The following is a 26,606-nucleotide window of genomic DNA, read 5'->3' on the forward strand; positions in this document are numbered from 1 at the left end:
TAAAAGCCCCTGGGGTCAAAACTGGCCCCGCCCCAGGGGTGTCGTTGTTTTTTAACTATATGTGTATAGTAAAAACTTAAAAAATCTTCTTTTGAAAAAACCCAATGAGGTAGAGCTTAGATGTTTAGCATGAAACATCATCTTATGGGTGTCTACCAAGTTTGTTCAAATAAAAGCCCTTGGGTTAGAATTGGCCCTGCCGTGGGGGGGGGGAGAGGCCTATATACAGGTGAGCGACCTCAGGGCCATCATGGCCCTCTTGTTTATTCGGTGGGATTGTTTTTCAACTTCAAATTTATATAAATGTTGAAAAAAAGTACGCTCCGATAATCTAAATGGATGCAAATGTAAAAAATAACTTTCTGGTATTTATTGACAAAACAGTTTCAAGATCCATTACGTACATGTTTGACATTTTTCCAGAATTTTTTAACTTCTCCGTTGTTTTTCCTTATCTCCAACGCGAAAATCCTATTAGTGAAGATTGTTTTCTGTTGTGCTTTTTTTTCATTTCAAATAAACAAACTACATCTATTTGTTACGATAAATTTAATGGCTGATCAAGTTCAAGGTCAATTCAATGCAGTCTAAATGTCAACAAGCGAAGCGCATACACCATCGCAGTATGGGCGGAGCGTTGCATTGTTTATCCGATATTATTGGATAATAGACGTCACGCGTATACTTAACTTCATTTGCATACGCTGAAACAGTATGGGAAATAGAGTTTTTCACACGTTTATTGTTGTGTTTTGATTGTTGACACTTGTGACATAACGAGGTGGCGTTCTCTAAAAACACAATTACTTGACAGGTAAAAGTGGTCGTTTAATGAAAAGATTGATGTCAATTAGGTGACTAATTAGCGGTCGCTGGTCGCGTTGAGCAAAAGTCGCTTAATACATTAAAGATATAGAGAGAAAATGATCGGGGGGAATTTAAAGTGGTTGTTTAAGACAAAAGTCGCTTAATACACGTGGTTGCATGGGCAAGTTAGACTGTAGTATCTTGTGCAACATTTATTTGAACCATTTTATGATTGTTCAGGTATCATTTTGCTTTTTTAAGTGACATTATGCCCATCCAAGTGTGTACGGTAAGTAAACAGGTGAAAGTAAAAATGAGTTTATATTTTGCCTTATTTTTTTCAGTTTTATAATTTATTTGGCATAACCAGTAAATAACTCAACTTGTTGAAGGAAATTTTAGTAAAATACTCATCGGAATGTACCTGTAATGTTCAATTTATAAAAAAAAAGGGGGGCAGTATTTTTATATTTTAGGCAGATTTATATTTTATCCTAAACATTTTCCAATATCAATTTTTGGTCAATCACCATTTTAACAAGATATGGTCAATCCAGCACAAATTGACAATGAAAATTTGAGCATAATGTCACTTTAATGTAAAAAACTTCTGCAGTTACATTAGATGGTGAAAATATCATTGTAACAAAGAGTGTCTGTGATGTTGATTTTTAATTTTATGATAATGTGCTCAATTAAAAAAGAAAAACAACAATAATGTATATTAGTACATTTCAGCTGACATAAAAGAAGTTGATGTTTGATCTTATTGGTGGTCCAATAGGATTACAGCATTTCAAATGAATCGTAACACATTTGCTTTGGTAAATCAGCTAGTAAATTGACTGTTTATAAAAATAATTTCAAGCACTAAATTGGTTAGTGTTTGCAGGTGTTCTTAACTAATTTAATTTTGTAAATGCTTACTAATAAACACTAACCTATACTTAAAAGTAAACAGATATCCAATGTGTTTAAGTTTTTAAAAACTTAATAAATCTAGATAAAAGCAATTGATGTTTGTAAATCAGTTGTTGTAGAATGTGTCTTGTTCACCATCACTATAACACAAATATAAATTTTGATAAGAATGTAGCATAAGTTTTGTTAAGAAAGTAATACAGGTGAACTACATGAAAATCTTGCTTGTGCGGTTCCATTTAAATTGATTGAATATTACTATTGTAGGCTTGTAGCCTTAAAGGCCCAACTGGACTATAAAAGCCAGCAGATGGCGCTAGGGCAGGTTTCTTATTAATTTTATGCATGCTTCACTTCAGGGACCCTTTTTCAAAGATTTAAGATTAATTACCAAATGCATTTAAACAACACTTGGCATGTATGTAGGCATAGGTATTCTTGATATAGATTGACCAAAATTATTCAAAATAAAACTTTGTTGAGTGTGTTTCTGGAAAAAAATACTGGCTGTCAAATTTGAAATTTGAATTTCCATGGGAGGAGCCAACTGATCATTACAGGTCATGAACCTTCAGTAGTAAACAGATGCACGTCGGCAGTGTTTATTTCAGTGAGAGAGATTTGTAGCAGACGATATATATTTCAGGGAGGAGATTTTCAGCAGACGACACATTCGAATGCTGAATACATGATAAGAAAAAAACAATAACTTTTACTGATCTTACTTTATCAAAAAGTATTTATATCCAACAAATTTACAATAATCCATTAATCTATGATTTTTTTTTAAATTTCAAAGTACTGATTCAACGTGTATTTAAATGGTTTAAAACTTCATGAAAACAGTAAAAAGTAACTTCCCAGGTATATTTCATTTACACTATACTTATTTTTTGTAAATATCTTGGGTAGTCAAAATTACATTTCACAAATGTTTATTCATTTGTATAAATTTTTATATATTAATAGTTTAAAAATATTTTAAATTCCTGCTCAAGATCATTTTTAGCAGTTTTTCTTTAAAAGAAATGTCCCATGTAAGGCACATCCTTTGGATTTGGACATAGTTGTCTGACTTGATGAAAAACAACTGACTTCAAAAGTAATATCTGGACAAGATGGCTTGATAATGTCTTTTAATTAATCTGATTAATCTGTGAGTTATATAAAACATCCATTAAACCTCTCCTGTGTAAAATCAGCTCTCTCTGCAGGTTAACACTGCATTCTATTTTTAGCTCATGGTTTATAACAGACAGTTTTACATCACTGATTAGTCACACCCACAAATACTCGCTGCCGCGGCAGCGAATGTTGCCCCTTTAAGTTTAGAAGCATTGTGTGTCATTTTCTTTTAAAGATAAGATTTAAAGTGTTTAAAAGACATTTTAATTTATTGCTTTATATCGTAAATTTTGAAAGGTCATTTAGATGAATGTTTGCAATAGCAAATGTTTTTACTGATTTTTTGCTGACTCAATTTTTGTTTGTGTTTTTAGCTCACCTGTCACAAAGTGACAGGGTGAGCTTTTGTGATCGCTTTTCGTCCGGCGTCTGTCCGTCGTCTGTAAACTTTTACTTTAAATGACATCTCCTCATAAACCACTAGGCCAATTTCATCCAAACTTCACAGGAATGTTCCTTTGGTGGTCACCTTTAAAAATTGTTCAAAGAATTTAATTCCATGCAGAACTCTGGTTGCCATGGCAACCGAAAGAAAAAACTTAAAAAATCTTCTTTTAAAGAACCCAAAGAGCTAGAGCTAAGATATTTAGCATGAAACATGTTCTAATGAGTGTCTACCAAGTTTGTTCAAATAAAAGCCCTGGGGTCAAAATTGGCCCCGCCCCAGGGGGTCATTGATTTTCCCTATATGCATATAGTAAAAGCTTAAAAAATCTTCTTTTAAAGAACTCAAAGAGCTAGAGCTAAGATATTTAGCATCAAACATGTTCTAATAGGTGTCTACCAAGTTTGTTCAAATAAAAGCCCTGGGGTCAAAATTGGCCCCGCCCCGGGGGTCATTGATTTTCCTTATATGTGTATAGCAAAAACTTAAAAAATCTTCTTTGAAAAAACCCAAATAGCTAGAGTTTAGATATTAAGCATGAAACATGTTCTAGAAAGTGTCTACAAAGTTTGTTCAAATAAAAGACCTGGAGTCAAAATTGGCCTCGCCCCGGGGGTCATTGATTTTCCTTATATGTGTATAGCAAAAACTTAAAATCTTCTTTGAAAAAACCCAAATAGCTAGAGTTTAGATATTAAGCATGAAACATCTTCTAGTAAGTGTCTACAAAGTTTGTTCAAATAAAAGCCCTGGGGTCAAAATTGGCCCCGCCCCAGGGGGTCATTGATTTTCCCTATATGCATATATTTAAACTTAAAAAATCTTCTTTTAAAGAACTCAAAGAGCTAGAGCTAAGAAATTTAGCATGAAACATGTTCTAATAGGTGTTTACCAAGTTTGTTCAAATAAAAGCCCTGTGGTCAAAATTGGCCCCGCCCTGGGGGTCATTGATTTTCCTTATATGTGTATAGCAAAAACTTAAAAAATCTTCTTTGAAAAAACCCAAATAGCTAGAGTTTACAGGTGCTGCTATATACAGGTGAGCGACCTCAGGGCCATCATGGCCCTCTTGTTTATGTTTTTTTTTTTTTTTAATGTTTTGGATTTTATTCATATTGTGTTAAGTTCTTTTATTGTAGTTTATTTGTTGAATCCAGTGTTTGGCATTGAACTAAAATGTGCTTTTTTAAACAAAGTATTCTAAAAAAGAAATAGAACAGAATGAACAACTTATTTATTTTTTGCCTTTTTAATTCTAAAATAAACTTCTGTGACAAGTCCTGTTAACATTTTGTCACAAAAGTGCAATAAAGCTACTTGCCAATGTTGATTTTCACATTTTATAGAAATATATAAGTTCATATTTAACAAATATTTAAAATATTATTAGCAAATAAATACTTTATTTGTGAGTAACATGTTCATTAAGTTGTAATATTAGGGTAATTCAAATTCAAAATTACTAAAAGCATAATAATAGTATAATAGGAGTAAATATATGAGAATCAAGTTTTACTAACCATTATGATTAACCTTAAAATGTCTTTTGTAGCTCAAGTTTTTTATGCCACCGCAGCATCTGCGATGCGGTGGCATATAGCGATTCACCTGTGTGTGTGTTTGTTTGTGTGTGTGTGTGTGTGTGTGTGTGTGTTATATAGATTATATAGTGAACTTAAAAAATCTTCTTGTGAAAAACCACTAGTCCAGTTTCAACCAAACTTGGCAGGATTGATCCTTGGGTGAAGGCCTTTCAAAGTTGTTCAAAGAATTTCATTCCATGCTGAATTCTGGTTGCCATGGCAACCAAAAGGAATTATAAGAATAAATTTAAAAAATCTTCTTGTAAAGACCAAGAAGGCCTAGAGCTTAGATATTTTGCATAAGGCATTGTCTGGTAGACCTCTACCAAGATTGTTCAAATTATAGCCCTGGGGTCCAAATCGGCCCCGCCCCGGGGTCATTGATTTTCACTATATGTACATATAGTAAAAACTTAAAATATCTTCTTGCCTGAAGGTACCAGGCTTAGAGGCTTGATATTTGGTATGTGTTATTATCTATAGGTACTATACCAAAGTTGTTCAAATTTTGCCTCTAGTGTCAAAATTAGCCCTGCCCCGGGGGTCATAGGTTTTCCTCAAATGTATATAGTAAAAACTTAAAAAATCATCTTCTCTAAATTGACAAAGGCTAGAAGTTAGATATTTTGCATGAAACATTGTGTAGTGAACCTCTAGCAAGATTGAACAAATTATAGCCCTGGGGTCAAAATTGGCCCCACCCCCGGGGGTCATTGATTTTCACTATGTACATATAGTAAAAAATTAAAAAATCTTATTGTCTGAAGGTACAAGGCTAAGAGCTTTGATATTTGGTATATGATATCATCTATAGGTACTCTACCAAAGTTGTTAAAATTTTGCCTCTAGTGTCAAAACTAGCCCTGCCCTGGGGTCAAAGGTTTTCCTTACAGGTATATAGTAAAAAAATCATCTTCTCGAATTAACAAAGGCTAGAGGTGAGACATTTTGCAGTAAACATTGTGTAGTGAACCTTTAGTAAGATTATTCAAATTAAAGCCCTGGGGTCAAAACAAAAAAAATGTCTTCCTACATTACTATTTTAGTATTTATGCGGTGGCATAGCATTTTTTACAAATGCAATCTTGTTTTATTTTGATATTGATATCCCTTAAAATTTGAATTAACAGTTCCAAATTTAAACCAAGGAAATCATTTACACACATTCAACAAGTTAAGTATTAAGAAATATTGTCAGGGTAGTTTGTAACTTATTTAGGGCATGATACAATGTATATTAGTTCATATTTAGAATGCAATAAAAAAATGATTTTTTAGTACCAACATTCATATAACAAGTAATTAACTTTTTGCCTCAGTTTCATCCAAAACCCTAATTGATGACAAACTTGTATTCTAAGATTCAACTTACTCACTTGCACCAACTCGTTTTAGGCCTACTTATTACAACAACAACAACAATTAATACTTTGATTTTTGTGTCACGATACATTGAACAGTATGACTGAATACAATGGTGTAAATGTGAGTTTTTTGTTTATTTTTTTAAATTGAAAACTGAACAGTGTTCAGTCTTGTATGACCAGTAATTTGTCTATGTCACTTGAACAAGCAAACAATTTATAAATTATTATACTACCAACACATTGTATTGTACATATCTAAGTCATAACATTTATATTCTTAAGTCATAACATATAGTATATCACATGCTTTTCCTTTCAACTTGATGTGTTTTCATATATTGGTAAGGTTACTATTGTAATATCAACCAAAATGGCATAGTTCATTTATATTTATTTTATAGAATTTAATAAGGGACTTAAATCAAAACTAGTATATATTTATATTCATAATATAAGGTGTAAAATAGTTTCACATTTAGCCTTTATTGTCATATGAATCATAATGATAATTATTTTTTAAGCTTTGAATAATGATGTCTTTATTGTGAATATTTGATATTATCAAATGTAGAAGAAAATGTTACTCTGTACTAAGAAATCCAGGTTTTATCATAAACATGTATGTTTGTGTTCTATGAATTCAAAAATGTCATGATTAGATTAAATTTGTAAAGAATGTTTAAGTTTGCTTCGAAATACTTACATAATTATGCAATTTTGAATTGTTGTAGAGACATAGGGGTCTTAAGTTGTGAAACTGTCCTGCCAGCTTGTGTTGTATCAAGATGCATGTTCATGTATTAAATAATGCAGTGAGTATCATCACAGGATCCCCCCTCTTGTCAGTAAAAGTCTGTAAATGACCAATGCTATCTTGGTTTGTCTTAAAACCTTAAGACATTTACCAAGGACATCAAATATTTTTTTAACTATTTCTGAACATTATGTGAATTTGTTTTAAGAAGCTAGGTATACAAGTGAAACAGACAGTGAAGTAATTTTCTGTATCAAGAGTATATGACAGGGAATTAGTAAGACCAAAGATCAAAACTTTATTTTATTTTTTACACCGCTTTTTTCTTTTTCAATTAATACTTTAGAATATTAAATTGTTTGGCCCACCAAATGAAGTTTTAGGAGGTGTATAAGGGTGGGCTTGTTGTTCTGTTTCATGGTTTCTGGATGATAAGTTAAGAATGATGAGATGTTGTACTGAAACTTGGTGTATAGCAAGCTTACATGTATGTGAGACCGAACTTTGAGATCACTTTAAGGTCCAATAGAGACCTTAGAGAAATAGAGGTGGAGCTTAAGTTTGTTTATAGACCACTAATATTACACATAGTTAAAGTGGTGGGTGGGGCATAAATCACCTTCACAGTGATAGCTGTAGTTTGATACTGCTATCCATGTAAAAAGACCAATAACTTTGTAGCTGTATATACATGTACAAAAAATTATCTACAAAATTAATTTAATATGAAATATACAATATTTTGCTTTTTTTCTTCCTTAGTACTAGTATTATTTGGGCAACTTTAAGTTGTATCCGTCCCTTAACTCTTTGTAAAAAATTGTAAATAGACTACTAAACATGAAATCAGGATGTTTTTATGCTTCGTTTTGTTCTAGTAAGTGTGAATGAGGTTTGTTAGTCTAATGTGTTGTTTTTGTATTCACTCAGCACTTTTTTACTTTGTTATCGGACTGCTTATTGTGTAATTATAAACATTTAATGATATGATTTTCTAACCACTACTTACAGTATATAATTATATATCTGTTCTTAAAGTTGAACATTTTTTAGAGGCAGCCAACTCCCTAAATTACTGTTTTTCAGACGTGTATTCATATTTAAGAAAGAGTGAATATATTCATATTTCAGGAAGAGTTAATGTATTCATATTTCAGGAAGCGTTAATGTATTCATATTTCAGAAAGGGATAGACAATCATTGATTGGTGTATGAATGTTTTTTGTGACAATATTGAAATCAACTTTCTTGTGTAATTATTGTCAAACGATATAGTAAATATTTGAGATGTGATATCATATTATTCATCATTATTCCATGTTAAATAACCCATTGACACTTTATTCACTGTGTGATGTTCTTTATATTTAATAGCTCTTGGGTTGGTAATTTTATTTATTTAAGATTGTAGAAACCTGTTGAACATGTTAGGGAGGAACAAATTTCTTTATTTTAATAAAGTTGTGCATACATAGTTAAAGTTACTATAAAGCAATGTTTGTATTGCAAAAATTCAGAATACTCTTTGTATAATTGATGTACTTATTATGTGAATCTGCTGTAAACATACAAAAATAGAGAGAAAAATCAACCTTCAAATAACTACATGTACTTTTGATATGCTACAACCCCGTTAAAATATGAATTAGGGACATTGGATTCTCTCATCTGGGGAAGGTATGTAAGCATACTTAAGAGAAAGTTGATGGTTATACTGGGTACTTGGGTGCCCGTTTGTGCCTGAAATAATGCATGATAGGGTGCCCAGGTCGTCCTCCATCAGTAAAGCTGGAAAGTGGACTTAACCATTTTACTGTGACTTAAAGGGACTCCACTGAGGTATTTTGACATGATGGGACTGAAAATATTTTTTCCAGATAAATGTACCATTTGATGTAGTTTTAGACCACTAATCTTTGTGCAAACTTTCAGATCATTCGCGCACTTCGTTTTTCCAGAATAATTATTCAAACTATAAAAAGATGACCCAAAATGAAAAGCGTTTAAACGCTTTTCACTCAAATCGGGCTAAAAAAGCATGAAAATACGTTCAATTTATTTCAAATTATATTTCTAAACTATCTTTGCATATATTTCTGTTTAAAGTGCCCCAGCTCATTTAATAATATAACAAATTCAAATGTTATGTTTTTAGGTTTTAAATCCTTCAAAAACAAATATAGACCTAACCTGAGCTTCGGTGTACCTTCCGTTATATAGATTTATATAGGTACATGTATAGCTTTCTGAGATATTTATGGTAAAAGCTTAGAAAAAATAGATGTCCCAGAGCTGAAATGTTTGATATGCAGTGCCGTCTAGTTGGTTTTTATAAAAAACTTTTATAGGTTAGGATCTTTGGGTCCAGAAGAACATTTTATTTATTGGTGTGATCAATAAATTCTACTTTTGACTCTAGATAATCAACTTCTATTTATTCAGGTGAGCGATAAATATCTGATTGTGACTCTTTTTAGCTCGACTTTTCTATGAAAAGGGGAGCTATCCTACTCGCCCCGGCGTCGGCGTCGGCGTTAGCGTCGGCGTTGGCGTCACACCTTGGTTAAGTTTTTCGTACCACCCCACTTTATTTCAGAAGTATTACAAGTATGGCTTTGAAACTTACCATACTTGTTCACCATCATAACCTCCATCTACAGACAGGAGTACATAACTCTGTCAAGGTTTTTGACAGAATTATGGCCCTTTTTTGACTTAGAAAGTGTATTGAGCTTGGTTAAGTTTTTTGTACCACCTCACTTTATTTCAAAACCATTGGAGGTATTGCTTTGAAACTGACCATACTTGTTTACCATCACGACCTTCATCAACAGACAAGAGGACATAACTCTGTCAAGGTTTTTGACAGAATTATGCCCCTTTTTGACTTAGAAAATACATTGAATATGGGTAAAATCCACTTATTGCCTTAACCCTTTGAGATATTGCTTTGAAACTTTTAATGCTATTTCACATCATTACCCCCATCTGTACGCAAGAGAAGGTAACTCTGTCAGGGATTTGTTTTAAAAATTAAGGCCTTTTATCGACTTAGAATCTTGGTTAACTTTTTTGTACCAGTCAACTTTTTGACTGAACTGGTTGAGATATTAAATTGAAAGTTGGAATACTTGTTTACCATCATGGTCCCAAAACATGGGCAGGAGAAGGTAATTCTGTTAAGGATTTTATTTGAATTATGGCCCTTTTTGACTTAGAAACTCAGTTAAAATTTTCATTCTTGTCCACTTGTTGACTTAACCATTTGAGATATTAGTTTGGAAGTTGGAGTTCTTATGTGCCATCATGAGACCTATCTGTAAGCAAGAGAAGATAACTCTGTGAAAATGTTTCTTGATTTGTACTTAGAAATTCCTAGTTAAAGTCTTGTGTGCCCTTAACTGTCAAAGTTTTGTTTTATAGGCAAGCACTAAAAAAGTCGAGCGCGCTGTCCTTCTGACAGCTCTTTTTTTGTTGTGTTGACACATTCTCAGAATTATGTTAAATACTTTCATTATGTATCAAATAAATCTTTATTATGGTAGATTTTAGTCTTGTTTCTTTAGTTAGCCGATACACAATTCTATGCTGTCACATTTACAATTATAGAGTGGTATCTGTATAATTCAATATGTAACAGTCTGCTACAGTGTCCCAGAAAATTCCTTATTTGATACAATGTCGTATTCAGATTTCGGCCTGTAGAACGTTATTCCACTTTGGATTAAGGCTTGTGCTAGTTCTTTGATGTTCGGTGGTAGGACTCGCTGGTCCAAATTATCCGGCACGTGTTCGAGCGGATTCAGATCTCGACTATTGGCTGCCAATCATTAACGAAAGCAATATTTTCGTCTTGAGAAAATTTACTGTATCTTCATATGTAGCGGTATGGCTTATGGCATTATCTTGTTGAAACAGTGACATTATTTCTAAACAGAGGGATTGCGTACATGAATCCCATTTCGGTAGCGTTAGGTATTCAAATTAAAAACGGGCGTGTTCCTTGCCCGGCAAGACCAAGACAGAACCTTCGACCCACAAAAACAATCTCATTCAAGATCACAACAGGCGGCATTACGTTCATTTCTTCGACGATATACACGAACCCTACCGATACTTTGATAAATGGAAACTCTCGAATTGTCGGAGAAAAAAATCTATTCCATTGTTGCCACCTCGAACGATGGTGTCTAACAATTAAGACTATGTACGCGGTGCCGTCGCGTCAATTCGCAGCAAATGTAAGAACGACGTCCACGTAGACCACCCTCACGCAGACGAGTGTGTACAGTTTGGGCCGATATTCGGTTATTATGTAAACCAGGGATGTTAGTAGGAGTAGCAGTTTGACAGTTTGAAAACAATAATGTAGGTGTGTGTGTGTTCGTTCACGATATAGCTGTCTTGACCAGGCGTAATGTCGTCCACTACGTAGTAAATCTATATCGTATGCCCTGTTGCTTGAGAACGTTACCAATGGTTTCGAATGGAACGGCTAGACCTGCCAACAACCCGAGAAACCTCATTCGTCGCCATTAAACATTCATATAATTTTGATGCCATTATTGTTTTGCGTTTAAATAATCTTTTAATCATTCATGCGTTTCTTGTCACACTAAAGCCAACATACTTTGCAATGGGCGTGAATGTAGACAAAGAATAGCCATGAGCTTGTTGTGTAATGACCGGAAATATGTACAAAAAGTACCCAAGAAATAAATTTTTAACTTTATGTTGAGTTTTTATGGTAATGAACTATGCACGATAAACATTACGAATTAATATGGTATATAGGTTTGTTTTTTATTGAACACATGTACATGTTGGACACCCATCTCTGCTATATTCCCCGATATCATATCCTGATTGACATGTCATAACACAATGTAATATAGCCACACATTCTCCAGGAGCAGGGGTACTAGTTTCTAACACCGGGTCTGAAAATAAAAATACAAAATTGTTTATTATTTTAATGCTTTTTTATTGTCATCTAAATGATCAATACTAGTTTACTGCTTCTTACGAAGCTTTGTATTTATAAATACACGCTTAGATCCGTTCCTGGAGCCAAGCTATACTAAGCAAAAAGTATAAAGTGACTTGCTTCCTTGAACAAGCTAACGTGGTTTGAATCTCTTAATGACTATTCCGGCGCGTTATACACTCGACCAGACCGCCTTAACACATGATTGTTTCTGGTTAGTTTAACGAAAAACAACGTTAACTTTGCTCAACTTTTAATCCTAGTAGTAATAAGTTGTTTCTTAATCTACACACAATTTGTTTTTAACTATATTACATTATTATCAAGATTTATCCGTGACGTTGAAATAAAAGATACCAGTTTGTAAGAATGAAATCACTTTAAATAAGTTACATAAACAGACGATACTAACATCTGGAACCAGGCGCAGAACAAGATGGTCCAAAGCAGCCGGGACCTGTAAAAATACATGATATACATACTGAGATGCATAGTAACGATTTATGCATGTTACATACTGAAAAATATGTCTATGTACAAATACATGGCTTCTGAAAATATGTCTTTAACGATTTGTATAGCCATTTGTCGCCAATCATCTGTATAAAAGTTACCAAAAGATACTTTTTTTGGAAATTGATACGTCGACTTGTTTAATATTTTTATCACATTTAAAAGTTACCGATAGTTACAAAACTTTAAAGCAAAATATCCGAATTTCAACCATAGTAAAGCTATTTATATTATGACTGACCATTACTGACACAATGGCAGTCCGGACAACCTTCTCCAGGTTTTTGTGCCAGTTTGTATGTTCCTTTACAATCCATTATACATTTGACAGTATCCGGACATGCCTCCATGGCCGTGAGTTTGTTTTGTGTGTCCGGTGTTTCTGTAGGTCCTACAAAGACAACAATATGTACATAGTTATAAAGATTGCCAACATTTATTTCAAAGCATTGTTTTCATAGTTATAAAAATTGCCAACATTTATTTCAAAGCAATGTCTACACAGATATGAAGACTGGCAATACTTAATTCAAAGCAATGTCTATATAGTTATGAGCAATGGCATTCAAAACAAAGATTTGGGTAAAATATGTTTTGCATGAAAATGAACATGTATATACATTACTTTATAAATAAAATACTTTGTATATAATCTGTAAGAATTCTTTAAGCAGTTCGAATATGCGAAGGAGACAACAGTTTTGTTTATTCAGGGTTGAGAACGTGTTGTTTTTTATCCACCGTATGCACGTGCATTTGGTGTAATGATGGATACATTATTTTCCCTTTGAGGCAGGCGGGGAAAACAGAACACCATACGAAATATAATGAAACATAAAAGTGCCCGACATTACGTTTTGTTAATTATAGACTACTATGACAGAAAAAACATTATTTAAATTAAGATATACAGATGATGTTAATGACAGTTTTGAACGAACTAAGTACCAGATATCGGTTGCAGACACGTGCAGCTTGGACAACCATCTGTACCGGTTTTGAACCCAAACTGACATCGTTGTTGGCATGAAAATTGCTCTCCACAACTCAAAACCTTTTCTACAACAATTCTTTGCACTTCAACTTTATAACTTGTCTCTGTTAATAAAAATGCTATATTTTAGTATTCTCAAACTGTTATTGTTGGCGTTAACTAAGTTCTTGAAAAATGTAAACTCAACGACATTGTAGCAAGATAATACTTACTAATGGATCGGTTTTTTTCTTTCTGTATTTGAAGTTATCTGTATATATCTATATTTAGTCACTTATTATAAAATGGTTTAAGTTAGAATTTATTAAAATTACATCATATGAAATATTGAACTTTTGAATGAACTTTAAGTTTAATAAGTATATTAGTTTGAATCAACTTTAAACGCAATTAAAATATAACATCATAATTCCTTCATGAATAATGTTACTTAATATAAACTCTCCTTTATTTTATTGATTTTAAGATTGATATAAAAAAAGTCACATTTACCAGATGGCGCTATACAACTGCATATTGGACAGCCCTCGTTATCACACTTATATCCAACTGTACACCCATAGGGACATGATAAGGGTTGTTCACAAAGTAATCTCAATCGTGGTGCTAAAAGCATGTTTAAAGAACTATTATCATAGCTATTTCAAAATATGTTTATTTAGCATTAACAATTAACGGAAATACAATGGTGTAAGCAGTTACATTCATAAAATAATGTAGATTTATCACATGTATTAGTTATGTCAAAATGCATTGAAAGTGAATACTAGTAATTGATACTTTTTGCAATAAAGAGGAGTTTTAACAGACAAATATTACTTTAAAATTAACAAATAATTTTTACTTAAGGTTTGTCTTGTTGCAATAGTCTATTAATATGAACCAATTACTGTAATATATTGACTTATACATGCGCATTACTTGCTGACAGCGACAAAGCCTTTGAAGTCTTACGTGAAATAAATTGAGCAAGAAATACTTATGAAACAGTTCTTTTTTTCCACATACATCGTTAAAAACTGAAATGAATACCTCCAGCAATTCGCTGGACAAAATAATTTAAGTTACTCACGGACAGCGTGTACTGCTGAACATTGTGGTCCAATACAGTTTAGTTTTGAAGGTTGAATAATCACTGGTGCCGCAATCTGATGATGACCTGCCAAATATTGGATAAAAATGTGAAATTGTAAGGCAATTATAGAAGCTATTTCCACAGTATTTTGTTCACAAATTTCCACAGATGTATTCACAAAGATCTAGAAAAGCTAAATTATGGATAAGTATACTTATTTCACACCATATAACCAAATAAACTTTTATATACATGTATTGTTTGAACCAGGCAATGTTCCATTATTGTATCTAATCTAGCCTCGTTTAGAACTATTTCTAGAGTCCAAAACTTCAATCCATATCAAATAATATCATATCGTTTTCATCCTAAGAACACACGATATCTATATATATTTAGTAAATATCGTACTTTACTAGCCTCTTTCTTTTTCAGAGCCCAAAAAATCATATCAAATCTTTGTACTTAAGCAACAACGTTCAGACAAAAAGGTAAAAAATGGTGGTGTGAAAGAGGTCATTACTGTATATATTATACAGAAAAATACTAAAATACTTATTCGATTACAAGGCTTGCACATCGGCCAATATAGGTTTGACAGATTTGTACTCGTCCAATAAAATGTAATATTGCACTCAATAATGTATAATAACCTCATAATATAACCTTAATAGAACGAGGAAGCTGAGTTAACTATAACCTCAATACAAACACCAAGCTACATTTACCTGTCACAGGTTCCAGACAGACACAAGTTGGACAACCATTATCACCGGTCTTGTAACCAAGGTTACACTTATCAACACATGAAAACAACCGGTTACATGTTAATGCATAGTCAATTTTAGTAGTCAGAACGTCTACTTGCAGCTTTGTTTCTGTAATAAATATAGATTACATTAATAGTTTTTAACACACATTGTTATAAAATCATATCATGCATAGCTAGGTAGATATCACCATACATTATTCTAAAAATGTTTTATAACAAATACTTTAATAACGCTTTTGACACATTAATTGGTTAGTATAAAAATAAACTTGCTATAGAATTTGAAACACCATTGGTGACTTAGTAGAATATGAAGAGATTCGCTTAATAAGAAATATATGCAGTCAAACCATGTATTATACTGACGTAATATTGTATACTGTACATGTGTAATAAAAAGTTAAAATTGATGGGTTTTCTAGTCCATATATTTGTATTAACAACATGCAGCATTTCAAAGATACTATGTTTTCGTTAAAATGATAAGGACTTAATTTCAAATCACGATGCAGAAAAATGTTCAAATTAAATATTCCAACCATTTGGCATAACTTCACAGAGGAACATCGTGGACGTAAGTTAAGGGTTTACCTGATGGTGAAACACAGTTGCATGTTGGACAGCCAATGTTGTCCCCTTTATAGCCGACGGTGCAACCATTTGGACAAGACATGGGCCGTTCGCAGAGCAATAACACCTTCGGCTCTTAAAAAAAAAATCGAACACGTAACCACCACTTCAGGCTTACTAATAATATATTGTCGGTAGCATTAGAATGTTATAGTAGAAAATGAGAATGTTTCTTATTTTTGAAATAAATATTATATATATAATTGAAATTATTCATTTGAATCCTTAAATACCAACTGAAGCATGAAAACCTTTATGTACAGTTTTATCGCCTACTAAGTTTTGATATAGCCTAAAAAGTTTGAAATATTTTTTGTCATATATATATATATCAAGTTATGAACAGTTCAAAGTTATAACAGTAAGCGGAGGAATATACCTCTATTGCACGTGCATATCGGGCAGGTTTCTGTGTGAGACGAGGATAATGTATATCCTTGTTTACATGTCTTCATACAATGTACGGCGTCAGGACAAACGCGCATTATGGCGATAAAATCAGGTTTTGGTGTAGAAGTTGTTGGTACTGGAGGAGACCTTGCTAAAATGATAGTGGTGTTTGAATTGACTTATGATAAAATTGTCTGAAACACGAGTTTGGTATGTCTTTCCCGTGTGTTTATATATATATATTACATCTTTTGATTTTTTTACCGCATTTAACCTGGATCATACTATATTTAACACATTTTTGGATATATTACTGATGTGTTGCCTCATGAAATTCAAAGCAATTATTTAATTGAAATTTTAAGTGAATTTGCAATAAATCGCAATTTAACGCATAGAAACTTTCTGCGACTAGTTTTTCATCTTAACCAAATCAAAAATCATTACATGTATAGGAAAACAGGGCATTATTTGAGCTAGGTGTCTTGTCAGTTGATGAAAAATGCACAATTTTTGCTTCATGGTAAAAATCTTCGCTACAGTTTTGATTTAAATTTCATCTATTTAGTGCACTGCTTAAAAAGAATTAATGCAGTTTTTACTTTCATAATGATACAAAGTATTTCTCTATGTTCTTACGTAAAATGCAGGTGCAATCTGGGCATTCATTCCTTGAGTTTTGTACCTGAAACCCATGATGGCAATTGTTCATGCAGTATTCTAGTGACGAGCAGGTTCTCTTTGGTACCTCCGTGGGTAAAGGTACCAAGTACAAATGTCGAGTCGGCTTGGTAGGCGACATCAGAAGCAGTGTTTTCTTCGGTGGAACTGTAAAATAAAAAGACAAAACTTTGGAAATTTATTATACATGAGCGTATTTTCCAATCACAATTTTAATGTTATAATAAATATCGGTTTGATGAAACGACCATTGTTTAGAAGTGAAAAAAACGAAGATCTATATATCTTGCCTTTTAGAGAGCTGCGCAAAGTCGTTTCAAACATATCCGAAACATTTTATTTAAAGATCTAATAATACAACATAAATTAACCTGTTGCAAGTGATCTCTTTGTAGTTGGTCGCCATGGAGATGGTGTCGATATAGGTAGGGGTTGAGGTATTGATGGTGTTATAGGAAGGGATCCATGGTTCATCATTTGCATTCCTGATAATTAATAAAATGTCTTTCATTAGGTACCATTAGAGGTTTTTCATGATTAAACTATCTCTAACCTGTAACATAATCATTTACATTTTTACAGTTTATATCTTTGCGGAATGAAAACAGTTCAGTTTATTGACTCGGAAAAAATTATTTGAAATCGAAATTCATGTAAAATTATCATGCAGAAAAATGTTTTAAAGACAGGTTACAACAAACAACAATGTATTACCTTTATAATGTATAGCCGAAATGACAAGCAAATTGGAAACATACAATTATAAGACTAGAGAATTACCATTCTTTGCGGAGCAGGCTGCTCCTATACAATCAACCCCTGGTAATGAGCCACCTGCTTTAACGCCCCCTGTTATTAAATATGAATTATAGCTAACGTATCAGTATATAAATATTTATATATAAACCACGGATTTAGATTACAATATAAATCCGTGTATGTAGATGCAAATTCACTCATAAAAACATTATAGTAGTCCGTTTATACTTCTGATTTTTGTGGTACACATTGCTTCAAATACTTAATTGAATTGAATTTTTACTTCTTAGTTGCATGAATTAAAAATATATATATGAACTCATGTTCGAAATTCTTATATTGCAATTATTTGTATTTCTTGACTTATCAAACTTACCAATTGGAAGTGACGTCATCGAAGCTCCGCTGCCAGGTCCGTTATTCGGTCCGTCTATAAACATTGAATAAATGCTTGTTTATATATGCATATCTTATATTCCATTATATTAATTTTGTCTGCACTAATATTAAATCATATTTAATTGCTCATATATACATGTTAATATACACTAAAACAACAGGTTTTTTAATTAAAAATTAGCAAACGGATTTGGCCCAAGTTCTTTCAAAATAAGCGATCGGTTCTGAACTTATGAGAAAGGACTTCACATTTCTTTATAAATCAGTCTTTTTTGTTGCAATGATTAAGTTCGACTCCCAGGAAACGACTTAAAATGATGTATTGTCCCTTGAATCGAGAAATAAATCCTTTGTATGTTAGGTTAAAGAACGATTCATGCTTCTTGCATTATCTCCTTTCTCTTCTACAAAAGAACGGAAACAAAACTATAACCAAATATCCAAACGCCGCCAAAATCATAAATCGTAACGAGTTAAATTGAAACATAATATGACAACTTACTGCCATTCATACACAATGGCCATGCACACGGTTGATTACTGGTGTGACTTCCTGTGTTGTTGCTTCCAGTATTATAACTGCTCATGCTGTCTTGAAAAGAAGTATCACATATATTACTCTTTATCATTCTTGTTAGGGAATGTTTAAAGCAATGTTACTCTGACCCCTTAACTTAAAATACATGCATATAAAAGCAACTGATGTGCAACTGAAGAACATGTTAGGACTGCGAAGAAAGTTCAGCTTTTCTCTAAGTGAAACGAAACAACTTACTGTCTGTTTTTGTCTCATTTTTCTTGACACACGTACAAGACTGGCAACCATGTTCACTATCACGTGGTCCTAATTTATATCCTTCTTTACAACTGAGCATACATAGTAAAGTCCCTATACAATCTTCATCGTGTCGCGGCTTTGTCTGTCTGTGTTCTGATATAGTTGGTGGTGACATGCCATTTGCTGTAGCATGATGAAATGCAGCAAGCAATTAACGAATATTTACAACCGATTTATAATCACAAAGAGTTGAGATTGCACTTCTTTAAAATTAAAGAATGCGAAATATTTTAATTCATGTATACAAATTGTATCTTTAATTCCATTTAATAAGAATAATTAACTTTTTGTTGTTAACTGTTTTTATAATCATTAAAAAGGTTTCAAATCATTTGGAATTAAAGAAAGTTTTTTTCTTTTACTTCTTAAGGAAATGACATTGCTTTTACTTCTCAAGGAATTGACAAATTGTTTGTACCTTTTAATTTTAAGGAATTGACAAATTAATACAAAAGGTACATGTATACATGTAGATATAATTAAACTTCAATAAATGAATTACCTGGACCACAAGGACAATATTTACATCCCCAATCGTCCTCCATCAAACACCATGCTGGACATACAATATCGTCTGTAATACATTCAGCCATTGTCTCAGACCTGGAGCTATCGTGCATCGAGAAACCCGGAAATGACATAGGTGAGCCCATTATCATGGAGAAAGCCGGATGTTGCATGCTTCTTCGAGGTCGTGAATATTGTTTCAAATGGCGTCTGCTGGTTTGTCCATCATGTGTTGCAATAGTTTCTACGATGTAAGGATATGAATATCAATATCAATGCGTAAGTCATTAAGAATGGGTGGCCCATGCTGTAATCGTATATATATACGTTTTATAGGAAAATTAAGGGAATCAAAAGATTCTCAAATTTAACAATTTCTCTCGCAATGTGTCTTCCAAAAAATCTTAAATGCCGTTATGAAAAAAAATATACAAACCAATAAGGTCACAAAGTAGCGATGGCAAAAGTACACAAGAGAGTGAAAAATAAAAGATTTCCATTATGTTAAATGTTAAATATAATATTGCAATATTAATTAAATGTTAGGTTAAAATGAAATAATCTATTATCATGCGTAAAAATGGACAGGTGCGTACGTTGTTGTTTGAATGGACGCTCCCTGATAATATCCACGATAATTTAGAGTTATCAGACAGTTCTTCTACATATCTTCACTGACACAACCTATAGTTTATTTCCGCCAGTCCATCCATATTTTACTGTCAAAGGGCGGGCAGTACTTATCACAGCAAATAAAAGAAACCACAGATCATAAAATATGTATTATAATCATAAGTCTCTTGAAATGACAAAATATTTCAAAGCGGCTTATAAGTTATTGTACCCAAGAATTAAACACCAAAAGACTTATAATACATATTATTGGTTCTTTCAGTTGTTGTTGAATTACTACCCGCCCTTTCACAGTTAAATATTAAAAAGATACATAATGGTAAGGCAATTAATAAACAATGCAGCCGCAAAAAATAGTGGTATCATACCTCAGGCTTTAGTGATTTGCACGCATAGACGGTTCTTATGAATCACAAACAAAATGTCAAGTGGTTAGTATTTTTTGTTATTTTTCAACATTAAATCGGTTTATTTGAAAATATCTACTCGATTTTAGCTTTATTTAAGGCGTTCCCATAGTTAAATATATCATTATAACCGTGATGCTTTTTATCAATGTCGCAACAAGCCTGAATAATCCATTTTCCAAACCCGGAAGTGGGATGTTTGAGCAAAGTGCATCATTACACGATAAGACTACATGTAAAACGGGAGAAGTATATACATGTAACTACTGACTAGATAAGCGGTTTTGCCATGGTGTCCAGTTGACAGGCGATAATCGATAAACTTAATATTAAATCATATTTAGATAACAGTTCTCTGAATAAATACGTTGATATTTTTTCCTAACAACAGCTACCTAGCTGATATTTCTCTAATTGGGCACAAGACACTTCACCCCCACCCCCCGGACACTTCAGATCCCTCCCAGACAATTCACGCCCCAGAAAATTCATTCCCCAGACACTTCAGCCCGGGACACTTCACCTATCCCTCCCAGACAATTTACGCCCAAGACACTTCATTCCCCCAGATACTTCACCCCCACCAGACTCTTAACCACCACCAGATACTTCACGCCAAGTCCCTTCACTCCCTAAACACTTCATCTCCCAGGCACTTCATCCCCCTCCCAGACAAGTTACCACCCCAGATATTTCACACCCAGACACTTCATCTCCCCCTCACAGACAATTCACCCCCAGACAATTCACTTCTCAAATTTTGAAGACAGTTCACCCCCCCCCCCCCCCCAAAAAAAAAAAATCAGTAAGAGGTGTCTGAGGGGTGAACTGTCTGTAAATCCTCCTATTGACACCATTTACTATGGACAAAAAACAACAACAAAACTTTGACATCAATCAACTTGACAAAATCATGGAGCTAAATATATTGTATATATATCTGTGACAAAATAGCAGGGTGTGCAGCTGATAGCACAAAAATATAATGCATCTAATATCCAGAATAATTTAAGATATTGATAAATAAAAATAAGTAAATATTTTATTTTTTTTGCAACATCATAGATTACAGTTAGACATAAACTGTTAACATAAACAAACATTTATTTTATATACATAAAAATGTCATTTCAAAAAATTATTTAAATAAAAGAAATTATAGACTGTGATATAAGACATGTAGTCTTAAGTTATAAAAAAATACAGATAAGATTATCATGACAAAAAGCCAGAAAATATTAATACAATGATTTTGTTTAAAGTGATCTATGATTACAAGAATAACCCATTAAGCTAGAAAGCTTATTTCCAATGGGGTCCTATGAACTAAAAATCAACTATACAACACCAACAACAAAAACAACTGAATGTATGCAAGATGGAAGTGAATATGTAAGTGGGCAGGATAGCAGAAAAATATAACATAGATGTTAGCCCTTGGGTGGGACAGTCATGATTACATATGACTGATGCATTATGATAAATGTTGTCAAAGATAAACATTGTTCAGGATTTTTTTACCTAAATAAGACATACTACTTCAGTTGTAGATTTTATTTTCATGAACTAAATGCCACTTGAAGTATTATTAATATAATCCTGTTCATTTACAGATGGGAAGAAGAGTACAAAAAGACATCATGTTGAAAATAGAGAAAAGAGAAAATATTCTGTAGATGTTGAAGATGAGGATAATGGTATTTGCATTTTTTTTTTAAATTATACAATTATAATGAGGCATCCATAGCCCAGTGGTTAAGGTTGTTGACTTGAAATCATTTGCCCCTCACTGCTATGGATTTGAATCCTCACAGGTTTTTTTAATTCTTTTATTCTTTTTATATTTCAATAAATTGCATATAAATATAGATAAAGCCTAGTTCCTTTTCTTTACTTTTAGTACTTGTTCATTTAATGCCTGACAAGGCCAAGATGAGAGACATTTTAATATATGATATATATATATCACGGTCTAATTATTTATCACTTTGCAGAAATCAAAAAGAAAAGGAAGCACCACTACAAAGACTGGGATCAATCATCATCAAGCTCTTCCTCCTCTGATAGCTCATCATCATCATCATCGTCATCATCAAGTGACTCAGATTCATCTTCAGGTATGTCATATCAAATAGGTATGTCTATTTGTTTACTACGTTTTGTAGTAGATACATTCTCCCTTAACATTGACAGAATTGATAGACATTTAACATGTAGGGTAAATCCATGGTTGTTTATGTTGGATTTTTGTTTTTAACTTTATTCAGAATACTTTTGAAACAATACCCAGAAGTTTGTTCAGTTTCAGACTTGATAAAATTATAAATAATTGAAGACAGACTTTGATTTGTTTTATTAAAATTGATGCAGAATTATTTATTTATTTATTATTTATGATGGACATAATTATCACATAAATTTTGGATATTTTAGATGAATACTGTAAAAGACTGTCTCTTTGATATTCAAGTTTATATGTTAGTTTTTATAGTGAGAGTAAACTTGAAGAATTTTGAGAGTATGCCATGAAAAGAAGCCAAAGATCTTAGAAATACCTTTGATGGTTAACAAAAAGTTCAATGTTCATTAACAAAAAGTTCAAGTGACACTTGCCTTTAGAGATCTTAATATTAGCTGGTATTTTTTAAAGAAAAAAATTAATATTTCAATATGTGTTTCCTTTTGTATTCAGATGAGGATGTCCAGAGAAAACACAACAGAAAACACAAACATAAAGACAAACACAAAAAGGTATTTACTAACACACATCAGCTGTGTTTTAGGTTCATTCACCAGTTAATTCAAAGGATGACAGTATTTACTATCACTCTGACAGCCATGTGTTATTTATATATTATAATAATTTTATTATTATTATTATTATTATTATTATTAATTTTAAAATGAACTGCATTGTACATTTGCATGTTGATGAAAAGCATATCTCACAAATAAATAAAACGTTAGGCAGAAAAACATTCCATTGTAATAATAGTGTCCATGATTACTGAACTCACATATTTATTTGCAATCTTAGTGCTAAATTATGATGAAAAAAGAGAAATTTTACATAATTATTACCATGAACATTTTGATGTCATGATTTTGATGACATTTTGAAGAAGAGTAAATAACATTGTTACAGAAAAAAGTGAGTTAAACTGAATTAAAACCTTTTAGTAAGCATAAAATAAATGAAATATTTGTTTGTTATGTTTATGTAATAACCAAATATATTTCTCTCCACCTATTTTGATTTTAAACATACCTTCTTCCTTTGTGATGTTTTTTGTAGTGAAATTTGAAATCACAAAAGATGAAATGATGGTTATATACAGGACTTGAGTGATTTGATCACTAAATAAATCTTTATTTGATCAATTTTATTATTTAAATTTAAATGAAAATAAATAATGATACAAAATGTTCTAGGTCAATGCATAGCTTAATAGTTTTGATTGCCAGTGAAGCTCACTTTCAATTGTAGAGTATAAATTACTTAAAGATGAAATTGGGTGTTTTATTCTTACTGCCTTTTTTTCCATTTTATGGATTTCAACCTCTGGTTGTAATGGAATGCTTCCACTCTCACCAATGAAATGGACGTTATTATTGTTTGCAAATGAAATGCTGACATGCACGTGAAACTTGCTCCTTGTATATTGGCTGTGCAGAAGAAGAATAAGAGAAGGAAAAGTAAAGAGGACAAAGGCCCAGTCCAACTTTCAAAGGTATATGAAATTTCAACACCTGTATAGCCGCAGCCACTTTGCCAGGTTAAATGTCTTTGACCATATAGAAATACAGAGATGAACATGACTAAACAGTAGTTTTCTGACTTAGATGTGCAGAACCAGTACCTTGCTTGAACCAAGGGTTAATAACCTTTTTCACCAGTATGACCAAGCTCTACACTGTTGGCTGATCAACTTTAAATATTTATCTTTATATCCCCAAATATGATAATGGACAGTTCCAAAAAGCAAGCTGGACAAGTCCAAATCTTTAGGTTAATGAGCCTTTTTGACAAGTGTTTAAGATAGCAAAATTTGAAACACTTGCTTCTCACCATTGAAGGTTTGAATCCCTTGAATTTTTCATTGTGATGAAGCTGCTGCTTAGCTTACAGAAGGTGGGTGGTTCTGATTAGTTGTGTGCCTGGAATAATGCAAAGAAGGTCAGGTCATCACCTTAGTGCAGAAATGTGTAACTCCTTATATAATTTAATAGGAGTTAAGCTATTACTGATTTAAGATATGATCTGGGTTTTATCTGTCCAAGGGGCATTACCTCTGATTATTTGATAAAAATAATTGTCTGTCTATAAAATATTGACTTAACACAACCCAGAATTAATACATGTACATTGAAAGCTATTGTCCCTGCATATATATTAGCTTAAAAACAAACATTTCGAATTTTACAGTAACTTGTGACAACTTGTTAGACACTTTCTTGTGGAACATATCTGTTCATATATTTTTTAATATTTTTGTTTTTTTGCTTGTTTTCAGTTTATCAAAAATAAACATAAGAAAGGAAATCGTGATGAGAGAAGTGCTGTGTCCGGGCAGAAAATACACAGAAAATTAAAGAAATCCAAAATTGATAAAATGGTATATAATTTAATGTTTACTCTACATTTATGGTTTCGTAAGAATTTTCCTATGATATTCATTTAGAAAATAATACTTTTTCCTGTAAAACAGGTTGTAAAATCTTTTATCACACACCTGTGCCGATTTTGCGACTCCATAAATATGGTATTGCACGGCTGTGCATATATTTAGACGTGACTTCATTAGCGTTATACAAATATAGTGTAATGACGCGCTAAATGTTTACGTTATACTATAGGTGCGTCAATGAAAAATGACATTTGTTTCACTTTAAACTGTCTTTATTTTGGGTATGTGATAAATAGAATATTAAATTCGTATAAGTTTATTACTGAATTTATTGCACTCGTTGAATAAAATAATATTATGCTCGCTCATTCAATATCCTCTATTTATCACATACCGACATCATTTTTTCAGACTCCATATAAACAAAATGGCACAGAAATGTAGATAATATTCAAATGAGCCTTTTTACATGAAATGTATTCTTATACTGTTATATTTTTATATAAATTCATTTGAAGATTTTGAGTTTGTTAACTAAAATCAATGTACAATAATGTGAAATATGTTCAATTATTACTTTTAATGTTTACAACAGAATTAGTATCTATTCTCTTGATAAAAAGTCTTTCATGTTGCATTTCCAGGATAGGTGAAGTAGTTAATTAAATTTGTATTGATGCTGTATTAAATCTTTTGAACTTATACTTGAACAATAAATTCAAAATGGAATTAACCCTCTGCTATAAGTAAAACAATTTCTTTTAAGAAAATCATGTATAATTACTATTTATTAATGTGCATATACTAACAATAGCTTATTAAAAATTATCATTTTACTGACTTACTTGTATTTCAGCGAGACAAAAGTCGAGAAGAAAGACTCAGTTTTCTGAATGCAACTATGTGAACCATAGAAAAAGGGGGACTACTCTTTTGACATTTTGTATTGTATGAAGTAGAGTTCTTGTTCTTGGTTTGCTAAAGCTCAATGGGAAATGTTGTTTTTGAATGATTGTTAATTTTTATATAATAGTAAGTTATTAAATACCTTTTAGTATTTATGGGCTGGGTAAATAATTTTGAAGTTTATGTGAAATTTATTAAATTTTAGCTAAATACGCAGTGTTTTGTTATTTATTTTTTGTTACAATTACCAAAGGCTCCTGAAGACATGGTGATAAATCAGTTTTTTCCATGTTTATTTACATACCAATGTTATATTTAAGATAACTAGCATTATTGTTATCTCACAAAGTATAATTATTAAGACTGCATATCTCCAGACAAATAAGCATTTTAAAAAAATAATCTAACTTATCATAAACATATACTTGTATTAAGAGATTAAGAAATTTGCATGTTGAATTGTTCGTTTTATCACCATATTTCAA

General features: G+C 32.2%; 3 protein-coding genes across 3 annotated transcripts; 1 reads left to right on the top strand and 2 right to left on the bottom strand.

Moving 5' to 3' along the window:
- Nucleotides 1–11,751: 11,751 nt before the first annotated feature.
- LOC132718495 (cysteine-rich motor neuron 1 protein-like) lies at nucleotides 11,752–14,112 on the bottom strand. The gene is made up of 5 exons (XM_060702192.1): nucleotides 13,989–14,112; nucleotides 13,451–13,600; nucleotides 12,744–12,893; nucleotides 12,402–12,446; nucleotides 11,752–11,942 (listed from the first exon to the last, which is right to left on the bottom strand). The coding sequence occupies exons 1-5, from the start codon at nucleotides 14,110–14,112 to the stop codon at nucleotides 11,806–11,808; spliced, it is 606 nt and encodes a 201-aa protein (XP_060558175.1). The 3' UTR covers nucleotides 11,752–11,805.
- Nucleotides 14,113–16,967: 2,855 nt separating this feature from the next.
- On the bottom strand, nucleotides 16,968–19,783 carry LOC132718496 (uncharacterized). Its single transcript, XM_060702193.1, has 7 exons — nucleotides 19,543–19,783; nucleotides 18,978–19,163; nucleotides 18,705–18,794; nucleotides 18,180–18,233; nucleotides 17,825–17,893; nucleotides 17,416–17,529; nucleotides 16,968–17,191 (listed from the first exon to the last, which is right to left on the bottom strand). The coding sequence occupies exons 1-7, from the start codon at nucleotides 19,718–19,720 to the stop codon at nucleotides 16,968–16,970; spliced, it is 915 nt and encodes a 304-aa protein (XP_060558176.1). The 5' UTR covers nucleotides 19,721–19,783.
- A 758-nt stretch (nucleotides 19,784–20,541) lies between these two features.
- LOC132718504 (corepressor interacting with RBPJ 1-like) lies at nucleotides 20,542–26,333 on the top strand. Its single transcript, XM_060702203.1, has 7 exons — nucleotides 20,542–20,611; nucleotides 22,201–22,284; nucleotides 22,582–22,704; nucleotides 23,280–23,338; nucleotides 24,262–24,318; nucleotides 25,102–25,203; nucleotides 26,072–26,333. Exons 1-7 carry the CDS (start codon nucleotides 20,602–20,604, stop codon nucleotides 26,120–26,122), a joined length of 486 nt encoding a protein of 161 aa, XP_060558186.1. The 5' UTR covers nucleotides 20,542–20,601; the 3' UTR covers nucleotides 26,123–26,333.
- The last annotated feature ends 273 nt before the right edge of the window (nucleotides 26,334–26,606 follow it).

The sequence above is a fragment of the Ruditapes philippinarum genome, unplaced genomic scaffold, assembly GCF_026571515.1.
Source record: "Ruditapes philippinarum isolate M1 unplaced genomic scaffold, ASM2657151v2 ctg386_1_1_1_1, whole genome shotgun sequence".
NCBI lineage: Eukaryota > Metazoa > Mollusca > Bivalvia > Venerida > Veneridae > Ruditapes > Ruditapes philippinarum.

Excerpts from the sequence above, each read along its gene's own strand:
- LOC132718495 (XM_060702192.1), bottom strand. The coding sequence starts at position 14,112 with ATGCTTTTAGCACCACGATTGAGATTACTTTGTGAACAACCCTTATCA. Across the intron at positions 13,601-13,988 it reads CAGTTGTATAGCGCCATCTG|AGACAAGTTATAAAGTTGAA; the intron begins GTAAATGTGACT and ends TTTTATTAACAG. Across the intron at positions 12,447-12,743 it reads CTGCCATTGTGTCAGTAATG|GTCCCGGCTGCTTTGGACCA; the intron begins GTCAGTCATAAT and ends GTATTTTTACAG.
- LOC132718496 (XM_060702193.1), bottom strand. The coding sequence starts at position 19,720 with ATGCAACATCCGGCTTTCTCCATGATAATGGGCTCACCTATGTCATTT. Across the intron at positions 18,234-18,704 it reads GCCATTGTGTATGAATGGCA|ACGGACCGAATAACGGACCT; the intron begins GTAAGTTGTCAT and ends CAATGTTTATAG. Across the intron at positions 17,894-18,179 it reads GATGACGTCACTTCCAATTG|GGGGCGTTAAAGCAGGTGGC; the intron begins GTAAGTTTGATA and ends ATTTAATAACAG.
- LOC132718504 (XM_060702203.1), top strand. Across the intron at positions 22,285-22,581 it reads TGTTGAAGATGAGGATAATG|AAATCAAAAAGAAAAGGAAG; the intron begins GTATTTGCATTT and ends ATCACTTTGCAG. Across the intron at positions 24,319-25,101 it reads GCCCAGTCCAACTTTCAAAG|TTTATCAAAAATAAACATAA; the intron begins GTATATGAAATT and ends GCTTGTTTTCAG.